Source organism: Ochotona curzoniae, unplaced genomic scaffold (genome assembly GCF_017591425.1).
Source record: "Ochotona curzoniae isolate NIBS_2020 unplaced genomic scaffold, NIBS_Ocur_1.0 contig_1014, whole genome shotgun sequence".
Classification (NCBI taxonomy): domain Eukaryota; kingdom Metazoa; phylum Chordata; class Mammalia; order Lagomorpha; family Ochotonidae; genus Ochotona; species Ochotona curzoniae.
In genome coordinates, this window is record NW_024464920.1 from 27,549,932 (window position 1) to 27,576,161 (window position 26,230).

General features: G+C 37.1%; 1 protein-coding gene across 1 annotated transcript in view; it reads left to right on the forward strand.

Annotated features, from left to right (window-relative positions):
• Window positions 1–26,230, forward strand: part of PTPRR (protein tyrosine phosphatase receptor type R) — a 184,391-nt gene that overhangs the window by 69,446 nt on the left and 88,715 nt on the right. Inside the window, exons 2-4 of the mRNA XM_040990059.1 lie at window positions 17,046–17,159; window positions 18,402–18,557; window positions 25,402–25,512. Coding sequence (XP_040845993.1) covers window positions 17,046–17,159; window positions 18,402–18,557; window positions 25,402–25,512 — 381 coding nt within the window. The remainder of the gene's footprint in view (window positions 1–17,045; window positions 17,160–18,401; window positions 18,558–25,401; window positions 25,513–26,230) is intronic.

Consider the following 26,230-nt stretch of genomic DNA (forward strand, 5'->3'; position numbering starts at 1 on the left):
GAGCTGAAGAAAAATTAGGGCTTTATTCTAAAAGTGGTGAGAAGTAATCCTTAAAGGGTTTCTACACAAAGTAAATGTGATTTTATTTATGCTAAAATTCCTATTTATATAATATGAAGAATGGATTGGAAAGCTATAGTGGGAATAGGGACATTATGATAAAATTGCAAGACTCAAATAATATAGCTTGCACTTGGTTTTAACCGTGGAGCTAGATCAAAAGGAGATTATATGTAATCAGAAGCAGAATCGGTGCTCTGAGTGTGATAAGTGAAAGAAGAAAGGGATCCAGAGGTTCTTCCCAAGTTTTTGTCTTGCACAATCGAATGCTTAGTTGTTCTACCACCACATGGGAAACTTAGAAAAGCAGGTTTAAAGCAAGAAAATGAGAATAATAAGCTTCATCTTTACCTGGTACCTGTAACACATTATTAGATACAACATATTGGACTTAACCCGCCTCTCTTTTCATTTTTCTTAGGCACTGTAGTTCATCAGTGAGAAATACAGTTAGCTTATGATATGTAATGGAAAATAATGTGTATATATATATTTCAGTGTCTTCTTTATCGCTGTACCATATGTGAAAATTAAGTTATTTAGATATGCAATAATGTTAAGTCATTTTAAAAATAATTTTGCTTTACGAATTGTATTTTTCAAACTAGCAAGTTAATTTCAAGGTATAAGTTTTAAATTCTCATCGTTTATGAGGTCCCACTGTTGGCAATAATCGTAGTCTATAGAAGTTCACTAAAGACCCTCCCCAGGAGGCACAGTGTCTCCACACTAAGCACACTCGTGTGACCTCTAACGGTCTCTTGCAGAAGATCACTAAGCATGGTAGGACAACTGCAGAAGAAGAGCATCTTTCAAACAATAACATCATAAGTATCGGATGATAACATTTTCTGAGTACATAATAGATTCCATACCACACGCTAATATAGCTTAGATGCTTTAGTCTCAACAGTTCCCTTAGTGACCACATGAGATAAGTATATTACTATCCCTTCTTTCAGACAAATTTGTCTTGGAGATTAAGCACCCCAAGTTCATGCAGCTATGAAGAGAAGAGCAGTACTTCAGAATCAGGTGTTCTGGTTAGGAACAGTTGCACTAACTGGTGCTTTATGAGAGCCAATGTTCAAATGTATGGATGTGGTATTAATTCTGAAATCACTGGATATTTTCTTCTGAGATATGTAGTTAAAGCTAGTCACTTCTCAAAAGGAGGAATTACATTTTCTGTAAGTCAACTGCTAGTTCCCAGATATACATAGTAATCTTAAATTCTACAAATCATTGAAATTATCCCTATAATATAACATTTTTTTACACATAGCAATAATCTACAATGATTTTAACATTTGTGTAACATCTTACAGACTTTAACATGGTGTAAACGTCAAAAGTCCATGGAAAATGGAATTCAAAGACAAGTTTATCTTGATGCAAAAATTGTTTTGAAACCAATGCTTTTTTATATATATAATATACATTCTCATGGACTTTTAAAGAAACTTAGTAGGACCATAACTTTGCAGTAGGCTCATTTCCCCTGAAATTAGATTACAAATCTGCTTTATTAATTTCCTCATAAGATACTTGTCGAGGTTCTACCACAGTCAAGCGTCATCTAGACTCTGGGAATCATCAGTAAGTAAAGCATCCAAATCCTTGTTCTCTTCAAGCATACCTTGCAGTACAGAGTAGATCTTCTACAAGACCCACACCAGCAATAGCAAGTGCTTAGGAAATCAAGGAATCGGGACAGGAATATGACAATGACAGATAATGCAACCTTTTAAGAGAATCTGACTAGGAAAGGCATCTCTGAAAACAAAATGTTGCAGTAGAAACCTGAATGAAGTGAGAGAATGAGACTTAGAAATACATAGGTGATAGATGATAGATATATAGGCAAATAGAGAGAGAAATATATAGTAAAATATATTTTATAAATATATTATATAAAATGTAGATTTGTATGTCAATAAATATGTGCATATATGTATGTGTGCATGTATATATATGGAGTGGGGTTTTATATGTATATATGCATGTATATATACACACATATATGGAGAGGGTTTATATATGTATATGCGTGTGTATTTATATACACATATATGTATGTATATGTATATATAACAGTGAATTGGTAAATGCACAGGGATTGAAGTTAGAGGGAGTCTGGTGTGTTTAAAGCATAGTAAGGTTGGAAGGGTGATGAGGCAGCAGATTCAACCATCACTAGGAACATGTGTATTCCATTTCATAGTGCCATTGAGTCCCACTATGATGCTTCCAAAACAGCTTTCAAATGTGCTCAGGGAGGCAGCAGACGATGATACAGTCCCTCAAGTTCCTGCACCAATGCAGCAGACACGAACATTTCAGGATCCTGGTCTTGGTCTAGTCCTGGATATTGATTCATGTTGCAAGAACTAATAGGTGGGAGATCTTCCTCTCTCCCCCTCCAAAAAAATATCTTCTTTATGAATAAATAATATTTAAAGTAACAATTTAAAACCACAGCAAGGAAACCAAATTGAATGGAGTGGAATAAAAAGGAGTATCTATAGACGAAGTGGGAGTAGTTTATGACACAGAGAAAGTACTCCAGAAGTGTTTTATTCAGTCTAACAGCTAAGACCACCAGTTGAGACACCATTTCACTTATCGGAGTACTGAGGTTGGAGTCCCAGTTCCACCCTTGATTCTAACTTCCAGCTAATGTACCTATTGAGAGGCAGTGTTCCTGTCTCAAGTAACTGGCTTCCTTCCACACAGGTGGGAGACCTAGATGGTGTTCCCAGCTCCTGGCTTCAGCCCTGGCCTCAACCCTGCTGTCGAGGGCATTTGGGGAGTGAAGCAGCAAATCAGAATAACATTTTTCTTGCTCATTCTCTCTCTCCAACATAAATAAATATAATACAAAAAAATAGAGATCTTAAAAATCACTGATTTGTGTGGAAAATAAATTACAGTAAACAGAGTAGGAGTAAGCAGATCAATAAGTCTACCACCACGGTCTGTGAAAACTGGAACTGAGATACTAGTAATGGAGGTGGTGAAGCATGATCTTGTCTACATGTCATTCAGATGTAGAGCTGCTTATATTTGTCCATAATAATGAGAAATGAGAGGATATCAATTGACTAATCCTTTACCTCCAATTGGTGGTATCCCATACTAGTTCCAATTCATGTCCTGGCTGTTCCACTTACCATCCAGCTCCTTGTTTATGACCTGGGACGCCAACAAAGGCTGGCCCAATGCCTTGAGATGCTGCATCCACTTGTGAGTCCCAGAGGAAGCTCCTAGCTCCTCAGTGCAAGTCTCAGAACAGCTTAGTTTGTATGGTTGCAGCCATTTAGGGAGTGAACCAGTGGATGGAAGATCTTTCTCTCTGTCTCTCCTCTCCATAAATCTGTCTTTCCAATAAAGATAAATAAATATTTAAAAAAATGATATCTGGGATTTTTAAAAACCTGAGCACATGGAACTTTAAGGTTTTTTTCAGTTACAGAGAGGAAGAGCATTAAAGGAAGGGCAGGTGGGAATTAGAAGTTGAATATAGAAAATATCAAGATACCTAAACAAGTATGTCAAATATATAATTAGATGCTTGTCTAAATGTCCTGAAGGAGTCCTGGCTAATTTGAGAACATCATTTAGAGAAAAAGAGGACCAAGAATTGGCCAATGGATTGCCCAGCGTATGCTGGTAAAACAAACAAACAAGAAAAAAACATGAGAGATGAACAGCGAAGACCTGAAAAAGAGAAGTGCCTGATGAGGAGCAGCTCAGAGAAAGCGTGTCAGGCTGAAAGCAAAGTGTGGAAAATGTACCAACAATCATGTGTGTCAGAGGCTACAGAAGGGTCCCCAGCGTGAGGAAGACGGATTGACAACTGGACATGGCAGCCCTGGTTTAGTGTACAGCAGCCACAGACACAGGGAGGATAGGAGATGGGAAGAAGAATTAGCAACACCAAATATGAAAATTAAACCTTTTGTTTGAAAGGAGAAAAGTAGAAATGAATGGTAGCTGAATAACATGGGTATTTTGCTTTGTTGGTTGTTTATGTAGAACAAAAAATATGTCAGCACATTTGAAGATAAGTTAGAAAGATGCAATACAAAGTGTGAACTACCGATGTAGGAAGGGGAGGGAGAATTAAATAATTATATTCTATTGTTGTAATTTGCTTATCCATTTTGCTAGCACTCACTTAAGTTGCTTCTGGTTTTTACTATAATGTTGCAGAGAAAATACATGTGAATAATTATTTCTTATTCTTGTCCATCAGTACCTTGAGTTAATTTGCAGAATTTATGGGAAATTACTAGAGCAAAGATCATGAACACTTTTAGGACTTTTGATATTCTCTACTGCTTTACAAAGATCAATTTTATCTTGTCATCAGTGCTGTTAGTGATTAAGTTCCATTACAACTTTACCATATACTGTATACCTTTAGGCCGTAGTTCAAGGGATCATTGGTGCTCCAACTACCCATATTCTAGCAGACTGTTAGCTCCTAAAAACAGAGATAATATTTTAGCTATCTTTTTTCCTTCCTATTTTTCACACAAAATACTTCTATAATAATCATCACTTATCTGAAATCCATCATCATGGTGTGCATGGGAGGTAAATTCAGTTTGGCATTTATACCAACCTATATTTGAATCCCAGATTCGTTACTTTGGCTTTGCTTAAATCAATTTAATTTCCCAGTTAATAAAAGGGTTAATGATAATCAATGCTCCCTAAATCATATGAGTATTAAAAATGAAGATGTCTGTATGACCCATAGCACTATTTAGAAAATTTTTCATGGAAATAGTGGCATTTCTAGAACAGCTCTGAGAATATATAATTTCTTAAATAATTTCTGTGAGTGTATAATGTCTTGCTTTTAATGTTAGGAAGGAAAAAAAACCCTTCATGCAATAAATTTTGTCTATGGTGCATAAAGTTTTCATTTTATAGTTTTGCTAATGACCATGAAAAAAAAAGATTCCATGAATTTCAATTCGGGTTAAGCATTGAAGCAGCAAGCACCTAGGCTACCTCCTGGGAAAGCTCAGGCTGTTCCAGCGGACCTGGGATCAGCAGTGCCTCTAGAAATAGCACCAGGCAGTTAACCGCAGGTGACTAAATGAGGCTTCCTCTCTGCACGCAGCTTAGAAAGCTTTGTGATTAACCCAACTTGCTATGGGGAGGAAATAACACAAAGAGAAGTACAAATGGAAGTAGAAGGCATTACAACATCCAGTCCATTTCTAAGCAGGTAAGAGACTCCGTCATGACAGGTAAAGTAGACGGTCTTCTATGTGATGTTGTGAGGTTAGCAGGGTAATTGCTGAGATTTATGTCTGGATCTGTTCCTATGCTTGTGTGTAAGTGAATCAACAGAGAAACCTTTTTGATATCTAGGGAAATAGCTGCAGCCCCACAGTCTGCAATTAAAAGAAAACTGCTATGCAATTATTCAACGTATCTTACCAGTAAAAGCCCTACCAAGGTCACAAAGATGTTCTTCTAAAATTTATAATCACCCTAAAAAGGAATTATAAATGCATCCACATGAACAGAACTCACAAGTTTATAAGCAATATGGAGCAGGTAGATATTTTATCTGTCTTTCAGCATTGTTCCTATAAATATTTTGGGGAAAGGTGGCTACTTACAATTACGGTATCTAGAAAAGGATAGACAGAGGGTTATAGTACTAAGTTACTACATCTAAATGTTTTTGTAATAATAGCATCTCAGGGACCCTGCATTGCATGCAGACTTAACTAAAAGACTAGTCAATACCTTCCATCATAATCGGATGTGGGGGACCAATGAATGAAACTTAGACATCCCTTTCCTAATTCCCAGAGGGGGACTCTTGCATTGTTGTTTTCCTTCAGTAAAGAGGGAATATTATTATTTAATGTTGGTTTCTCTCAAAAGAATTGGGGCTCTCATTAAAAAACTGTGTATGACTTCATTAATCTGGATATGCAGGTCTCACGTAGACAACTTCACAAAATGTCTACTTAAATTTATTCCAAAATTGTAAATTGAGTTATCCCTGTGTACTAGGCAAGCATAAAGTTCAAGGCATATGAAGATTAAAACTAAGAATTGCAACTGAGCATTAATGAATATTGTAGTAGTCCTAATATTGGTACAAACTACAGATAATACTGATTTTATATGCTGTTCTTGATGGTGACTGACACTGCTGAAAATAGCATGTATGATATTTCCATCCATAATAATAAAATTGGATTAAATTCCTATCTGATTTAATACTGCAGAAAATAGTCATCAAGAGAACAAATAAATGATTTGATACTGAAGTCAAGCTTTACTTCCAATAAAATACAGAATTGCTACTTTTTTTTCTTTTTTGAGTCTCTGATAAGAGACATCTAGGTATAATAATAATACTACACAATGGTTTGGCAATCATTGCAAAGCAGGGTTTAGGATTTAGCAATAAAATTTCAGACCAAGGAGAAAGGGAGCATTTTTGTTGTTGGTTTTTGTTTTATTTTGGTTTCATTTGGTTTGTTATGCTTCTTTTTAGTATTAGCAGTAACTTTTTAAATATAAAGGACTAATCTTTCATTTAGTAAAAATTAAAGCTGTTAAGAAGATATGACTTCTTAACTTTGCACACCAAAATTTTGCATACCTCCACAGCTTCTACACAGTCTCGAATGTACTTTAAGTTCCTGTTATGAATTATTTAGTTGAAAACTTATGCTGGATTGTGCTATATGAAATCAGACATCTCTGGGGGTCAGTGCCATGGCATAGTAGGCCTGCATGCCAGAATCCTATATGGGCACCAATTTGAGTTCCAGTTGCTACATTTCTGATCCAGCTCCCTGCTTATCGCCTGGGAAAGCAGGGGAGAATGACCCAGAGCCTTGGGACCCTGCACCCACATGAGAGACCCAGAAGAAGCTCCTGGCTCCTGGCTCTAATCAACTCAGATCTGGTCATGGCAGCCATTTGGGAAGTGAATTAGTTCATGGAAGATGTCAGTCTCACCCTACCCTCTCCCCTGTTTTTCTCTCTCCTGCTCTCTATAACTATGCCTTTCAAATAAAAATAAAATATATCTTTTAAAAGAGGAGATTGGACAATTCTATATTTAGCTGTAGCAAAATTAGCTATATATTGTCTCCTTTTCTAACATGTAAGAGGCAGAGAAGTCCTAACAAATATCAGGTTCCCATCAAGCTATAGAGAGTGAGAGAGAAACTGAGGCTTGAGAAGTGATCGCGGGAAGAAATTGGTCCAGTCCTGCTGTGTGCTGAAGCTATAGTACAGACACCATCACTCAGCATCTTTCTTTGTTGATAGTAAGATGGCTCTCATGGTGCTAATCACTAAAATAACACATTGTGGGAAATAATAGGCTTCTTATAACATGGCCATATCCTTCTGCAGATGAAAGGACTGCAAAACACTAGCACAGATTCCACTATCGCTATTTATTCAGTTTTATTTATGCTGAAAATTGCATCATTTTCTAGCTTTTACCGCAACGGAAAAATCAAGATCAGTGAGAATGAAAGTTGAAAGGACAAAGAAGCGAAAAGCTTTTATTTGTGTCTCAAAAACACGTGCCAATAAATCTCATTTCATTTTACCATGCTACTTAGAGACTTGTTTAGTTTGCCGGAAGACTTAAAACCAGATTGCTCTTCTAGTCATTGAAGTGAAACATAAACTGCTTCATGGAGGGAGTCAAAATAAAAGTAAATTTATAACATCCTTCCATGGAGTGCTAGACTCCAAACCACCCTGGTGATCAAACTGATGTTTTAGAACTTGTGTGGTCCCTGGCCCTTCATGGTTCAAACTCTGTTGTGGGCTCAGTGTCAAGTCCCAAAAGAATAGATTCCTGCTGACTGAATCCAAGCACATAAAAATAATAGGTGGCCCTCTCTCTGTTTAACCCGAATCTGGAAAAGGCTCCATGTCCTGTGTGGATTGTTAATTTCTATATATTTTTTAAAGAAGTGTCACTAAATTTGATGTCTTAGCACAATATCAGTTTATGATTAGACTTCAGAGTGCTTGGGGAGGCTGAAGGGTTACAATATTGTCCTTGGTCATCTATTTCCAAGCATCTTAAATGCCACTGACAAGTTAGTTTGCTCTGAGTTCCTACTGTACAGGATATTGAGAAGCCTCTGCTGTGTCAGGAAGCCTCCATGAACACAGCGGTCATGTCTGGGATGAATTGAGTTTTGTCATCTTGACTACTGTGACTATAAAAAGATGAATTTATCTGACCTCATTCTTCAGACAGCATTGCCTGAGCATTGGGCTTCTGTCCATGCAGGGTTTCTAGCCTGGCCTCAATTTCAGTCATTACCAGATACAAGCCAGGCTGCTGTGTTCTTCGTGGAGCTTGAGAAATACTGAAGGGGGGGGGGGTAACAATTATGGGAAGGCAGAAAGAGAACACAGGAATAAAATTATCAGGGGAAGAAATGACATCCAGTATGAAGTAGAAAGCGTAGTTGGGAGGTGGAGGTGGGCATTTCTGTTGACTCAACCACATAATAACAAGACTTGAAAACCCTGTTAAAAGCAGAGACTCACTGTTATATTTGTTTACTGTACCCAGAATAATGTCTATTTGTGGTTAGATCGTGATTTTTTGCCTATCTCTAAAGAAACGTGAATTAAATCTGTTTTCTTCTATTTCATCCACAAATATGTTTTTAAGATTCATTTTTAATGTTTTGTTGAAATACTGTAGTCATACCAAGAAATACAAATAAGTATTTAGATAAGAAGTTTTAACCATCTAATCACATTCAAACCAACATCCAACTAAGCACATTACTAAAATATTACAAGTGTAGCAGATGTAAAATCACAAAGCATAGAAAATACAGTATCAAAAAAGTATGGAGAACATTATTTTATAGTTTATGCAATCTTTACCTTTTCCTAGGAATTTGCACTTGGAAAAGTCAAGATCTCCATCATTTTGTGATTTTTAAAAGACAGCCTATTTTACCCTAAGTTATATAAAATTCAGAACAATGCAGGTAAAGTTTCTTTATTGAATTTCTGAGTCTTAGGTACCTTTGAAAGCAAAAGGTCTTTTTCACGGAGATGCTGTTAGGGGATTTGAAAGGGAACACTAATTAAGAGGCAGGATTAAAATAGAGAAGAGATATTGATGAAATAGTGAAAACTAGGTTATGAAAAGCTTTTTAAGTGAATAGAATAAGGGATTCTAATTCAAATCATTATAGCTTCATTTCAGTGTTAATATTTAATTGCAGTGTAGAAAAGGAAAATGAATATGAATCTAATCCAATCTTTTGTAGAATTTGAGGTTTGGAGAAGCAGGATGTAGAAGGTGGGAAACATATTATATAATTTTAAAAATCTCTTCTTAAAATTGGCCATTTCGACTTTCACTTCAAATATATATATATATATATATGCTCCAAGAAGAGATTACATCACTTTAGCAAAATCAAATTGGTTTGACTATTGTTGTTCTTCTCCGACCCAGATTTCCTGACTGACTTTAGGCTAAAACTGTTTGACAGGTGAAAATATAAACGGTGCAAATCCTGCCAAGCAAACTACAAATGTCTTGATGTTGTTACCAGTTCTGTGAATAACTTCAAGACCTTCATGGAAGCAAGAAAGTTGTTGCTCCATTTTCCCCAATACTGAACTTCCAGGCCAGCAGGATATTAAATTGTTTTCAACATATGTGTAGTTAGCACATATCTCAAGGCAACCTAATAATGTCTCTTAATTCTCAAATACTTTTTGTAACTTGACCCAGCTCTGCTTCCAGCTTTTTGATTGTTTGCCCATGGTGACAAGAAATACCTTCCAATTCTGAGATTCTTCCTTCTGTATCATTCATTCTATTACTGAGACTTTTCATTGAATTTTTGATTTGCTCTATTGCAGCCTTCATTTCCAATAATCAGCTTGAATTTGTTTCAGTATTGCTCTTTCCTATGTGACGTACTCCTTAAATTCCTTGAACTCCTGTTTGTGCAGTGTAGGGTCATCCCTGCCCCATCAAGCTTGCTCCCAGTAAGCGGAAAGCAAAGGTGCACTGTGCATCCACTTTGCCAGAGAGGAGAAATGCTTTTGGCTTTCACTTATATTAATGGTTGAGTATTGTGGATAGTGTCTGTAACACAGTACGTGATACAAATATCACAGAACATAACAGATGAGAGTTGACGGAAAGAAGTAAATATTTCTCATTTTTTTGTGGGAAAGGTTAATAAGTTCTAAATTTTACAATTCAAGAAATAGAAATTTAATTATGATGTTTCATGTTATTTAATGCTACAAACACTAGAATTAAAAAATGTTTAAAAAATAACATATATTCAAAGACAGAAAACTTGGGAATCAAAGGAACAAAGATAGCATAAAATAATAAAAACATATCTAGATATGTTTCAAGAAAAAAATGTCAAGGGGATAAACTAAATGTTACAAATGAGAAATCACATCAGGTTAAACCTCTATTTGTAAAACCAACTTCCCACATCAAAGAACCTTGAATCTCTTCTACTCTAGTTTTGATCCAGTCTCTAACTAGTGTGCCTTGGAAAGCAGAGGAGGATGGCCCAGAGGCATGCACCCCGCCACCTGCATGGGAAAGCTGGATGGAGCTCCTGGCTCCCGGCCTCTGCTTGTCCACACCAGGCGGCATCTGGGGAAGGAACAAGCAGTTGGAAGTGTTCTCTTGTCTCCATCTCCCTCTGTCTGTGTTTCACTCTGCCTTTCAAATATAAATACACCTTTTTAAAAGTAACAGATTATTCAATGAGAATAAAGACATAATTTATGATGGTATAAATTATAAACATGAAAATAAATGCCAACTATATTAACTAATGAAAAAAGAACGTTTCAGAATAATGTTTACTTAATCCTACCTATATTTGACATAAATGATCATAATATATACATTGCTGTATGTAACAAAACATTCATGGAAGATATTTGGAAGGAAATAGAAGAAATTATTATAATTATTATAAGTTACTTCCAGAAATTGGAATGAAGGGTTAAAAGGGTTACATCTACTTTCACTGTATACCATATATGTTAAACATTTTTTACTAAGCATAGTATTTTCACAATAAAAGTTCAAACAAGAAACCTCACTAATGAAAAACCAGCGTCCACAAAGCACAAGCAAAAGAAGGGTAAGAGGGGTCAGAGGGTTCTGACAGAATGAGGAGTTTTTAAAAACAAGGATTTATTTATTTGAAAGTAGGATGGTAGAGAGAAAGAGAGACAGAGAGAGTCTTGCCACCCACTCATTCAAGCCAAAACCAGGTGATCAAAACTTCAACCAGGTTCCTACAAGGGTAGCCAGGAGAAAGTACTTCCACCATTTTTCACTGCTTTCCCAACCAATGGTAACTTTGGTCATTGAGCCACAAAACAGACCCCACTGACCTTTTACTGAATCTCCGAGAAGAACATACACTACCTTTCCAGTAATCCACTCAACACACTAACAAAATGGGAAAAAGGTGTAGCATACTAAATAAACTTTAGGTATGCTTTGAATACAACATAGCGTGGTGGATAGCCATAGAGTGTAAGGGTGGGGTAATTTTGGTAAAACAAGAAGATAATATCACTCATTAGAAATGAGTTTTCTTCAATCTATTTTTAGCAGGAGTCAGCACAGTGGCTCAACAATTTAACCTTTCACCTGCAAGTGCAGTGCTGGCAGATCATGTCCTGGCTGCTTCGTTTCTAACCCAGGTCTCTGCTGTGGTCTGAGATGGTGGCAGACAATAGCCCAAAGCCTTGCGACCTAGTCCCATATGGGAGACAGAAGAGGGTCCTATCCTAGCTCCTGGATTCGGATTGGCTTAGCTGCAGCCTTTGCAACAATTTGGGGAATGAATCAATGGGTGGCAGACCTTTCTGCTTTGTCTCTCCTTCTCTCTGTAAATCTGCTTTTCAAATACAAATAAATAAATCTTTTCTTAAAAGTATTTTTAGTAGAATAATGATTTAACTATGTTAATATTTTGTACAGATAGCTATGATAGCCGTAGGAGTGAATTGAAGACATGAAAGATTAGAAACCCATCGTATTCAATAATCCAGATAGTTATAATGGCTGTTTAAAATGAGATAATAGATATATATGCAAAGCCAGATTTGTTCAACATACAAGAGATATTTAGAAACTAAAAGAAGCAAAACAGAATTCTTCATTGGATGTTATGTTGGGTTTTCTTTATTAAGACAAAAGAACAAGATAAGCAATTTACACAAGAAAGAGAAGTTTACTGAGCCCATAATTTTATAAAAGATTTATTTATTTATCACTTATAGAAAAAACAGAGCAATAGAGAAGGAGTGACAAGAGGGAGAAAAACACACAGAGAGGGAGAGAGTATATTAACTGTTTCACTCCTCAAACGTCCACAACAACCAGGTCTGAACCAGAGCCGGATACCCCATCCTCATGGGTAAAAGACTTCACTTGGACCATCCTCCACTGCCTTCTCAGGAAGAAAGCAGGTGGCTGGATCAGAAGTGGAGCAGTCAGATTTTAAACTGGCATTCGGATAGGAAATGCTAGCTTCACAAGCAGCACTTTGAAGTAGTTGGAAGTTGAAAATGCAAAGATTGTGATGCACGGTGTGTTCAAGTGGATATCAGACAATGTGTAGAGGAAGGGTCACATGGTGACTCAGAAAGCAGAGAGACTGCGCCCAAACTTGGTTTTTACAGCAAACCTATCATGAAAAATATCTCCCAACAATATACCCTAAGGACTTCCTGTGAGCCTCCTCCCAATAGTGCAATGTTGGGGATCATGACTTTAATACAAGAAAATATCTGACATCCACACTAACATGCAAACCATAGCAGACATCATGATGTTAGAGTGAAGAATAAGTTAGAAAGAGTCAAGCTGATGCCCAGATAGGGTACTTCATGCAAATATCCAAGATATGGAAAGACAAGCAAATTTGAGCATGTGGAGAAGGAGAAAGGTAAATAAAATCTGAGTAATATTGAATTTAAGTTCAGGTAAAGGGAAACAGGTATAGGACTTTTGAGAAGCATGCTAACATAAAATATGGAAATTTAAAAAAATGTTGCCTTGTTATTAAGAGTAGAAAACAAGTGGAGACTTCTAAGCAAGAAGTGGTTGGCAATATAACATGTCTCCAACAGGTCACGGAATTCTACTCAGTGTAAAGGAACAGAGAACTTTTCATTCCTGGAAATCACTCACCAATCCAACCCTTAACCCCAAACAGCAAAACCTTTTGGCCAAAAGTGAGGTTTTAGATTCCAATAACAATCAGGACACAGTAGAGTCAGAAACAGGTGAGTGGATTCCCTCCCATATGCTTTGGTCCTGAAGGAAAACAGATCTCTTCTGTGAGTATTGGGAATGGAGACTGTCCATTTCCAGGGCTTTCAGGGAGAGGGTTGGTCAATAGGTGTGGTTTTGACTTTATCTGCCTGTGACCAACGGTATACCAGGCTCACCAATAACATCAGGAGGCAACCAAATGCTCCTCTCTCAGTCAGAAATAATCCAAGACACTTTAGAATACATAGCAAGCAGACAAGCATGTATTTATAATTCAAGCATGACATTTAGGTCTAAATCTAAGTGCTAAATTTTAGTCAATCCTATTGGTCTGATTTATACTTACAGTCCTTAGTCTACAACTACTATGGACAGTCTGGTTACTAAAGAAAGAAACTCTTTTGTGGAGGGATTTGCTTGGTGGTAATATCATCAGGAAGCTGTCTGAATGCAGAAGCCCCAGATATACTATGGAGTTTGACATCTTTGAATTTTGTGTTGATTTTTTTTTCTGCACGTTTATTAATTTGTAATATCAGGGAAAACATTCAAGTGGTCTTGTGTACTAATATTTGCATTATTTACTGTTGCAAACTACCCTAGCATTTGCACTTGACAAAAGCATGTTCAGTTTCTTCAAAATTAAAAGTTTATATTATTTGTATATTAAATGATAGAAATGACTCAATGGGTTTAGAATTTAGACTGAAATACATATTGCCCTGCTGTATGGTAATTTGAAGGCCGTGACTATTGCCATGGAAATGTTTGCTCTATGCTAGTTGTGATTTCACTTAATAGGATGAGAAGCAGAATCATTGCTGCTCTTCAGAAAGGAGGAAAAAAATATTCTCTACAGGAAAGTCATATTCTTTAATTCTGAAGTGAGATTCTCATTTTGTCTAGAATTCTTTCTTCAATCCAGTTGCTCTTATATATAGTCCTTAGCACATGTCATGTCATTAAATACACTATTTTTGTTTGTACTGTATTTTACCATCCCTATTTTATGGAAAATAATCAGAAATCCATGCACACACTATGGAATCAATCCATCTTTTCACAGGTAAGCAGAGGTCTGAGAAATTACTCGTGTTGATGCAATGAACCAGATGATTTCAACTTCAACTACTTGCTTCAACTCATTTTGTCGCTCTAGTTGAGCAGTTGAAATTTCTGTTTCAAATGCAAAGCTTTTACCTTCTTGGAAACTTGCCTTGTTTTGAGCAACTTTTAATCATGAGAGTTCTCATTTCACCTTCCATTTACCATTTCAATCTGAGACTTTAATACTGTTTCCAGAGTAACAAGCCTCAAGTTAATCATGGCCTTGGGAATTGAGCTCCCCAGTGTACACACAGCCTGCATGACTCTTGGTTCCCAGCACGGATGTTGGCTCCCAATTCAGCCCCTGGGATCAGGGGCAGTGCCTATCTGTCCATCCTTGCTGACAAACACTGTTAGGAAGCCAGAAGCAGTAACTTCTTCTCAGTGTTTTAAGAAATGGAACCAAGGAACTGAACGGTTTTTAAGTTTTTTATGTTTCTTTTTATTTATTTGAAAGGCAGAACAGAGAGTGGCAGAGAGAGCTGTTCCAGACACTGGGGAGTGAACCAGCAACTAGAAAATTCATTCTGCCTTTCAGATATATAAAATAGATTTTTAAAAACTTAAAGACCATGAGATAAAAACAGAGTCTGGAGTTTTATTTGGACCTACCATCGTGATTGGGAATCATTATATATTTTTTTAATCTCCCAAACAGGCATTTGCTGTAGTTGTCATTCATTTATTTTGTACGCACTTTATACAGAGGATGAATTGTTTCGTAACAATATTCTGAATTCTCAAAGCAGTATCATTCACCATGTAAAACAAGCTGGGATAAAGACATCTAAGAGTTCCTGTTCTATAGGAAACACTTGTATGCCAATCTCTTCATTAGGGAAGTGTATGCCCGGAAGTATGTCTTGCTTGACAGCTTTTGCGTTCATGCACTAGTCATGGATAATCTAATGTGATTAGGATGGCCACTACAGAGATTTTAATTTCCTACCATGCAAGTATCTATCTCAAATAGCCATATTGCACATTTCAAAATGCATATCAAAGACAGCCTTTTGGCCTTGTGGTTAAAGGCTCGTCCCATATCAGATTACCTGCACTAGACAGCTAACTCAGGCTCCAGATGGCAGCTTCTGACGGAGGGCAACAGGTAAAGGCTCAAGTGAGTACGTTTCTGCCACCACGTGGGAGAACTGGATTGAGATCCTAGCCTCTGACTTGGGTCAACTCAGTCTGGTTCGTTGAGGACACCTGGAAACAAAACTAGTGCGTGGGAGCTCTGCCTGTCTCTCAAAGAAATAAATACTTAGCAAACTATTCCTAAGTGTGGTAATAGGGTTCACGGTTTAAATTAAAACTAATGTTAACAAAATAATTTGATTTATATTTTAGTAGTCTTCAAATATTTAGTTTTTTCCCAAAGTAAACCTTGAAATGACAAGTGTTTTAAAAAACAAATTGGAATTGCTTACCATTGCCTAAGTTATTAGTGTAATTGGCTTTTGTTCCAGATTTAAAAATGCATTCTCACCCCTCATTCTTTTGCCATGCGCTGGTAACAGAACACAATGTAAAGTAACTCGAAGTAAGTTCTTAAGAAAATTATACAGCATCTTCTTTTTGGTGATTATATGCAAACGCGAATTAAAGGTGCCCCTCAACTTGAAACTAAAATAACCCTAATCTCAGTCTTCATTCTGTCTTCTAGACCTGAACAAAATACATCAAGACACATTACAGTGAAAATATTTATGAACTTACCATTCATTCTAATTTTTACTATAACTGGAAAATTTCTATTATATTAAACACCATGTTTGTAACTTCTCAGGAGTCTCCTGTCCAGCAGGCCCCGAGGACACCAAGCGCTGATGCGACAGTGCTCTTCTGCAACAGAAACACTGGAAACAAACTGGTGGTGACGGATGTCCATCTATTTGAAAGAAGTCACAAGTTTATATAGGATAGGAAAAGGGGGCAGGCAGAAGGCGGTCCCAACAGTACTTCCACCCAACAAAAACACTGTGACTGGCTAACAGATATGTCTATCTCTCTGGACCCTCCAATGAAATTAAAGGTCAGGAAGCACAGGAAACACAAGAAACTGTGTCTCAGGGCAGATTCCTAACCTGCTGAAAAGCAGGATGAATGTAACATTTGACATCCTAGAGTTATTTACAAATGAAATCCTAGTACAGTTCAATTAAGAGCAAAGAAGAGAGACTAGGGTGCAGCCCATCGCTCTTGTTGTATGTACAGCGAACAGGCCGTGTTGGGGTGTCAGTTACCCAAGGGCAGTGTGCCATGTGCCCATGGCCTCCCATATGGGCTAGGCAGGCAGGGATCCCACAGCAATTAGCACTATTTTAAGTTTACATAAAATGTCTCTTTAATTTTATTAATGTTTAACTGAAACCATTCACAAATTCACATAAAATATGTCACTGATATTTATCAAAGGTGCAACAAAGCAATATGAGTGTGGATTTATCAGGATCACAGAAATTGTTTTGGTCAGTCATCAATGAAGAATTGACTATCCTAAACCAGATTTACTACCACCTGAATTCCTCTTTGTCTATTTTTACAGACAATGCAAATGGATGTCAACAGGCTAAATGTAACCTTGCTTCGGATATTCCGCCAAGGAGTGGCTACTGCTTTAGGACTCTTACCCCAGCAAGTGCACATCAACCGCCTCATTGTAAGATGCCTACTTTTCACATTTCCAGAATTCAAACTTAAGCATTGAGCATCTTGTGCTAGACTTTTGTGGCTCCTTAGGCGATTATGACATATCAGCTGTTTCTGTGACTAAAGTTATGTTAGAACAAGGCACGCCCACTTATTAATGTTTTATGCATATCCACTTTCATGGTACCATGGTAGAGTTAAGTCATTGCCACAGATTGACCCAGAAGTCCAAGACTGTTTGCTGTTTCACTGTTTCACAGAAACTATTTGTCAACCATGTCATAATTCAGGCCTAGCTATCCTGTTCATGGTCAGTATGAATGAAGAGACCACAAACACTTGCCTACTACTGAAACTACTCCCAAAATATTCTCCACAAAAGTGAACATCCCTATAGCAGGTAAAGTGCTGTTTCCAAACTGTATGCACTAAACACTTTCAAAGAAATCAGTAGAGTGAAGGACTTGAAGTGCATAAGGGAATATGAAGAATAAATACAAATTGACCCATGAGAATAGCAGCCTAAATGAGATGCCAGAACAGACACCTGACAGGGGTGTCTTAGTGACCTGAGTTCTGTAAGTTCCTTTGTGTTTGCTGTACTCCCCACCTGTCTACCACAACGGAAACCTGCACTTGGGTGTGGATCGAAGCAAAAGACAAAAACAGAAAGCTAAATTTGTATCAGATTTCATATCAGATATTTTCTTTGTAGAAATCCACTCATACTATCTTTTATTCATCTTTGTTTTTGATTATCACTTTATCCATTGCCTATTTTCCTGATGGACCATTGTCTTTTTCACTTTTTATTTGTTAAACTATCATTTTAGTAAAGTCACTGAACCATTGATTATATTAAAATATGTTACATTAAAAATGGTATCCTTCCAAAATTAAATCATTTAGGTAAAGAACAGAGGCTATAGCTGCAGTTAAGTGTACCATGCTGCTGACTGTTACAAAGCAGTGAAATGTGTTTTCCCTTCGTTACACATTCACAGAAAATTCTTGCTGTTTTCAGGAAACCCATTCTGGCCGTATATGCCATACGTGTATGTACAAGTATATACTGAATTATATGAGGGAAGGTCCTATCTAAATCTATAGAATTTGACATGAAGAAAGAAAGCAATGAAGATATTTCATTTATTTTGTCTAAAAAACTGTTTTTAATACAAATGCAAAAAAAATATTACCCAAGATTTCTTAAAATATCTACTAACATTTATAATGTTTTTCCTTTTACTAGGAAAAGAAGAACAGTGTTGAGCTGTTTGTGTCTTCCTTAAATCGAAAAACAGGAATTTCTGATACTCTGTCATCCGAAGAAGTGCTGCGTTCACTTAATATAGATGTTTTACACCAAAGTTTATCACAGTTTGGAATCACAGAAGTCGCTCCTGAGGTGTGTTGTTGCTTGACATATGTCATTTAAAAATCTCTATAATCGGCATAATATAAAAATCTACCCCTAAGAGGTTTTTGTGATGAAAGCTGTTTATTCTACATGATTTGATTTAAAACACACACACACAAAGAAACCTCTAAGGATCAAAATTCTCTGAGATTCACACTCTTTATGTTTTATTCCTTAAGGAAATTTCATTTTCATACGGTAGCTTCACTTTTTGACACTTCTTCTGTAAATCTTTATGACCTTGTAAAGCATTAAAACTTACCCAGTAAATAGTCCAAGAGAAGTCACTTCAATGTGTTTTGCAACTGATCATTTCAAACACACACACAAGAAATAAAAACAAATCTCAACTGTTTCATCTTGGACAGGTGTAACCCCCTTCATTGCTTTCATTGTCAAAAAAAAGTAACAGATATTTGTAATTTTTACACAACTTGGTCATTTGAAGAGCAATTTTGTTGTATCTTTCATGAGAAACCAGTCATTTAAAAAAAAACATGTATTTTCTTCACTTTTTGAATTGCCCCTAGCACTTTTATCACCTTGTGCCTTTGTGGCTTTAATCCCCTTTCCATTTCTCAGCCTCCATTCTACTCAGACTTCCCTCAAGGATCTTTATCTTAAAATTAACTAATTCAATTCACTGCATAAATACAGAAAGTAAGGCCCACAAATCATAAATGACTCTCTCAAAATGACAGAAAAAGCTTAATGTAAAGCCTCATTTAAAATCTGAATTCCTTGTCTGTCCTCCTGCCCAATAGATCACACCGCCTCTCACTGCCGCCACCATCAAAATTTGGCATTAAAAATTTGGGTGCAAGCTGATTTTGAATCTCAAAGGATACAGATACTTAGGATTTGTTTGGGCAGATCATTTAATCTCTACATTTTTCTCCATTTGCATAGTGTCAACGTCTCTGAGTCTTACTTCTTCATTCTGACATATGCATAGTCCTTATCTTACTGACTGTGTGGAAATCCTCGCACAGATGCTGACCAAACACAGTCCGAACGCAGCATGGATTGGCAGAGCGAAACTATGCTCACTTGTATTTCATCACTGAACCGTAACTGACCCAAGCACCCTCACTAGGTCCCACACCTAGTGTCCTTTTCTCCCCTGCCTTCTACCCACACACACAATGTGTTTTCTTTCTTGCTACCACCAACGTAATCTTTCCCAACATCCATCTGGTCAAGCCCTCCTAATTTCATTATTCATTAGCTTGTAAAATCCTATAGTGTGAAGTCTGAACTGGTCAAGATGATACGTCCTTTATGTGCTGGATCTCATATTTGTGGAACAACACTTTCCAAGGTTATGTTTCCAGAGTTCTAAATTTCATACCATGGCATTCCCTCACTCCTTGTTTTAATAACATTGACTCCCGTGTGTGGTGTGTGTCTTTCCTTTTCAAGTCTACAGTCTGACAGAGCCTTCCCTTATGCTTGTGCTGAAAAGAGTGTTCACTGTTTCATCTTATTGTCCCATGTTGGTCAGCCGATCCATCTCTACATGGTGCATACCTTGAGAGCACATATGACATATCTGTGTGTCCTCAGGGCTTTCATGTAGTGCCTGGTACATCATGGGCACACAGGGAAAACCAGGTCACTAAAGCATCAAACACTGCTTTGAGAAATATCTGCATAAACAATCTAGATAAAAATGAGTAAACAAAAACAAGAAAATAAATAAATCATGATTTTTGCTCTCAATGAATTTATATATTCATAGAGCAAATAAGATACAAAGAGACAGTAAGAATCCAGGGGGTATATCTAAGTTATCACAGTAGGCCACGGTGGACTAGAAGGAGCCATGTTGCATTTCAAAGTGACCAGGATAGAGGCTAATACAAACTTCAGCCCCCAGGTACTTCTCAGCCCTGACATTGAAATGGCTCTTTGTGTACCAGAGGCCATTCCACACACCAGACCCTTCACAGACTGGCTAGCATATGTTTGCCTCGAATGCTTTCTTTTTTACATTTCAAAAGCCCATTAGAGTATTCTCCTTCTGCAAGCTTCTAGAAAATACTGTAAACACTTCTCCCTGTTGCTGTATGCTAAGCTAAGAGGCCATTCTGATGGCTTGGGATTCTGGCAATTTATTATTAAATCATCCAATTGGGAACCAAGGGAAGATCACCATCTGGATAAATCAGAAAGATCTAGTCAAATAAAGCACTTGCGTTGAATAACGAAAGTATATCTTTAATTAATTCATTTTAATTGATTAGTTTTAAAAAATAAAAGCTTATCGGATGGCCAAAATGTGAATCTAGAAGTATAGAAAATCTAGAATCTCTGAAGTAAGCATTCTGCGAGAGGAGAAAGTATTAACATTAGATAGAAAGAGCATTTCACAAGGCATATGGATTGTTTGAACCCTTGGACAGGTGCCCTCGAACAGACCAAGGATTATACTCCAACCTCAAGTGCTCTCCGGGGAGATCCGAGAAAGCCCTCTGCAGTGAGCAGGCGCCCAGGGCAGAGCTGCGTGGAAGAGACACAGGCTAGAGGAACACTGTAAATATAAGCTATGGGCGGTTATAGCCGGGTAATGATATTCTGTCAGTTTCCACATTTTTTTAAGATTTATTTAATTTTCATTGGAAAGTCAGACATATGTAGGAGGAAAGAGACAAAGAGGAAGATCTTCCACCAGCTGATTCACTCCCAAACTAATGGCAACAGCCAGAACTTCACTAATCCAAAGCCAGAAGCCCAGAGCCTCTTCCAGGTCTTCAATGAGGGGGAAAAATCCCAAGGCTTTGGGCCGTCCTCGACAGCTTCCCCAGGCCACAAGCAGGGAGCTAGATGGGATACGGGGCTGCCGGGATTAGAACCAGCACCTCAATAGGATCCTGGTGTGTGCAAGGCTAGGATTTTAGCTGCGAGGCTACCACAATGGGCCCTTCCCACTACTTTATTCACGTTTCTGCAGTGAATACTTTCGGTAGTTTATGCCTTAAGTCATCCTACTACATTTTCATCTTAAAATTTGTTTGCTGTAGTAACTTGTTCCTAAATTGAAAATGGAGCATTGATCCTTTGGTGTGTCATCCTTTCCAAACACTGTCAGTGAAGTGTCAAAGCATCTGTTTCTAAACTCAAGTGAACTGCTTTCAGAGAAAGATGTGTTTGTGTTGTTGCTCTTCCTGTTGTTGTTTCTTTCTATGATGAACTGGTTTTTTTTATTAGAGATGACTCTTGGGAAGAAAAGAAAAATACCAAATAGGGAGCTTCTTTCATTGATCCCTTTTTTGTTTCTCATCTAAACCTATTAACAGAAAATATATATATATGATTTTAAGTTTTTGTAGGGTCCTGGGAACACCGTAGGCACTAAACTTTTATTTTGTTATTTTATATTTTTGCGAAACTTTTATTTTTATAATAAGATGCTCACAAGATAAAGCTAGATCGCCTCCTGCCTGCTAAGTCAAATCACAGGAAAATGAAACTAATTATTTCAGTTTCTATGTAATAATTTTTCAAGAGATGAATTAAATCTCAAAGCAATAAGCTCCACATTTATGTTGAAAATCATGATTTAGGAACTGTTTTTCTTCAATTGCGAATGGCTCCAGGTTCACAAGTTTTGTATTTCAAAGAGGAAATTCCCTTCTTTAAATAACAGGCCAATGTGCTAACTGTTGCATTCACAAACCCTACAAAGTGTACAAACCATATTATGTAACTATATACTGTAATTCATAACCAATAGTGTAAAGGGTTACAAACCTAGCCATATACACAATATGTAATATACTTCCAAAAGTTCATGGAAAAGATATGATTAAAAAAAAGTTTATCTTAGTGCAAAAAATTTGAGACCCAAGCATAACTGTTTCATAATATGCATTTTCCATTAACTTTTGAACTCCCACATATGCATAGTTTTCAAACCTTTTTTACAAGGCAAAACCATTCCTTAATTCCATTTCCTTGGGGTTTTTTGAAGTATCCTTTTATTACGCACATTATTAGACCTGCCAGGTGTAAACATTATTAGCTCTGGCAAGTCTAAACCACATTTACACTGATCCCTACAGCCATACTGAGAGAACTTGGCATTTCTCCAGCACAACCTTGCCATGGGAGCATACAGCTCATGTATCTGTCAAAATTAATCAAGATAATCAGACAATTCCATTTTTAGCATTTTCACGATATTCTTAACCTGTAGGCTTCATGTCCCCTAAAGACATGTATGCAAATCTCTATCATCTCCCCAAGAATTTATGGTAAGAATCACAAAGAAGGACAGAAGAAAGAGAAAAGAGGAGAGGAGAACAGGGGAAGAAAGGGAAGGAAGAAGAAAGGAGAAAGAGGAGACCAGGGGAGGAGAGAAGGGGAAGAGAGAGGCAAAGGAAGAGGAAGCAGAAGAGAGAGGAAGGGAGGAATGAAAGGAGAAATTGAACATCAACTCATCAAATTACTAGTTCATCTAATTATTAGACAGGATATAAAAAAAAAAAACCTCCATGTTATAAATACAGGGAAAAAGCCAAATTTTAAATAGTGAAGCCCATCCACTACTTTCACTGTGACTAAGATGAAAGGCAAAGTATCTGTGAAATAACAGAGAGAGATGCTAAGTGGCATTCGGATGACCAGGTCATGAAGATCTTCGGTCATTGACCCTTATTAGGCTAACCCTATGCAAAGGTTAGGTCTGACATTCCTGTGAATGATAATCTTTTGTTTTGTGAGATCTTAACTACAAACTTTTCCATTTATTACGCTGCCCTTATCAAGCTTTTTAGATCTCTGTACAAATATAGTAGTGCTCCACGGGAGTAGCATGACTCAGAAGGAAATCTATTTACCAAGAAACTGCAGTGACTAAGTTCTAGTTCAAAACATGAGTCTTTGTAACTGGGGGAGGGGGATGGGAGGGTGCGGTGTTAATTCTTCCATCCTGGATGCTTCAGCTAAAACAGAAAACAAAAGACGTTTGTGTTAAGCAGAAAGGAACATATTGATTTTCCTGAAGTCATTGAACTATAGCAGGAAAAGAAAAAAAAAAAAAAGAATCAACCAAACTGGTTTAGGAACACAAATCTCTTTCCTCCCACCTAACAATTCTTTTTATCCAAATCTGACATGAACTGAGTGCAGATTTATACGCTTAAATTTGACAAAAATATGCTGCCTACTTGAAGACTTGACTAGCTTGTGTTTTTTATTTTTCTAAGTAGTTGGTTTTTATAAGCAAACAATGGATGTTATTCGGCTGCCTGTTAAAAAAGTTTTGCTTCCATATTTTTACTGGATATTTACAAGTCTTTTGTTGGTTTCCAACTATGTCTAAGGAGACACTGAAATAAAGAAATGATCTGGCTGAGCTCAAAGAGGAATGTTGTCACTTGAACACAAAATTCTTGTTCTAGAAGTATTTGGCTTCAGTGGTTCAATGATTAATTATTTTTAGATTCCCCATTCATCAATTTACCATGTTGATATTTCTAAAAACTATACCCCGATTGATCCTTGTACCTCTGCATCTGTCCTTGTCTTAGAAAGCTGGCACACTGCAGTGAGCACACCAGTGCTCTACCAGCTAAGGAAACAGAAACTCCAATGGCTTCCATCAGTAAACAAAAGTCTCCCTTTAAGTGACTGTTGGAGTCACCACGGAGTTCAGTTTTTTTTCCTCCCTTGTCCACCTATTCAGATCTGTCCTCAAACTCACCTAAGCTTAAAAGTTTGTGCAAAAAGCTTTTCTCAAAGCAAATTTTAAAACAGCGAATGCATTTTGAGCCTTAAAAAATAATAGCAACAATTTCAAAGTTCCAACAAAAATTATTAAATATATATTTTAGTCAACTGTTCCTTAATTTCACTGATAGTAACAACCACAAACAGAAATACATCCTAAGTGAAGGGGATTAAAAAAGCCAACCTTCAAGAAAAAAAAAACAGAATTATAATGAGAGGAGGCATTTAATTTAACTGATAATCATGCAATATTTGGTTTCAAGTTGAAGTTTGTTCATAAATTTATAATGCTATTAAGTAATGAGACTTCATTCTAACATTTTTATTTTACTTACATGTTTTAATAGGTTTATTAATAGGAAAGAAAATTAAAAGAGTGTTTTTCATGTTTCTCCTTCAGTCATCTACTCTCAAAATAGTGAGCAAAACATTGAAAAAAAAATAAAAAGGAAACCTATTTGCCTTACTTCTCTCTAAAGAAATCTGAAGTTTTTCATGTGCTTTTACTGTTTTAAATAAAATGAACAATTTGTGTGGCTAGAATGATACTTCAGTCAGATTCTGATCAAGCAGATTTGATTTAGAAAAAGAAAAAGTTGTGATGAAAGGGGAAAACATAAGATCCTGCCAGCGTTGATGTGTTTATTAATGCATCACGAGATATGCTTGCACCTGTTTCACTTTTGTTTAAAAGTAAAGAGCCTTCTCCCAGCACGGAAGCTAGGGTGTTGGTGTTGTGGGAGGGGACTCAGTAGGCAAGCTGCATCGATTTCCTCAGCATATAACAGAGCAGAACTCCTCTCACCTGTGAAGCAGGTAGTTTCCAAGAGGGCCAGCGAAGGACCTTTACGAAGCCTGGGACCTGTGTATGCCCGCTCCCGCGGGTTGCTCCTGTGCAGGAAGTTAAGCTATTTCCTGGTGGAGAAGGATGGCTGTCTGCTGTCTGGGATCAGCTTGAGAAGCGACTCTGTCAGCAGGGGAGTGTAGGTGTGTTCCGCTACTCTGAAGGGAATAAAGCTTAAATACGGTAGTGTCTGATAAGAACACCAGTGTCCTCAAGTTCTCATCTAACACTGGGCTTTCTGTTTTGCTTCTAAAGAAAAATGTTTTACAAGGACAGCATGAAGCAGACAAGATCTGGAGCAAAGAAGGATTTTATGCTGTTGTCATTTTTCTCAGCATCTTCGTTATTATAGTCACATGCTTGATGGTAAGTTTGCTTCTTTGCATGTTTTATCTTTTGCTGACCTCATTGTTTAATAGTATTGAGCACATTGCCCTTCAAATGAATGTGGGAGAGAGTGGCAGCAGAAGCAAGCCTGTAATCCTGTGAGGTTGGGACTTTCATATCCGACAGTGCAGTGACTGCTTAAAGAAAATGTTCAGAAATGTGGATGCTGACCTGCATGGGGAGGCTGTGAAGTTTTTGGTAACTTGATCAACCCTAAGAATGAAACCCGGAAAAATGATTTACTGAGGTCATTGATGTCCTCGAAGGAATTAAAGTCACAGGGGGCACATTTTGGGCTTACTTTATTTCTTCCTTTGTATCATTTCTTGTGGAACTCAGGCAATTTAAAAAAAAAAAAAAAAGCAAATATGCCATTGCACTGAGTTTACTCCTGAAGGAACGATTTTTCCCCCTATGTTTAAAGGACCTTGAAAGCATTCTATGAAATTGCAGGCATGAGAGGGAAGCAAAGATACCTCAAATGCTAAACCAACCAATTTTTTTTAGGTGCATGACTAATGGACAAGTATAAAATATGCATTACAACATCTCAACAAGAAACAACATACAGCCTTTAAAAGTTTATTTTGGATTTAAGAAATGCAGTCCAAAATAAACTTAACCCACTAAATTAACTCTGGAACTGAAGAGGTTAACTATCAACTTTTGAATAGAATGAGAAATTGCTTTTTATTTT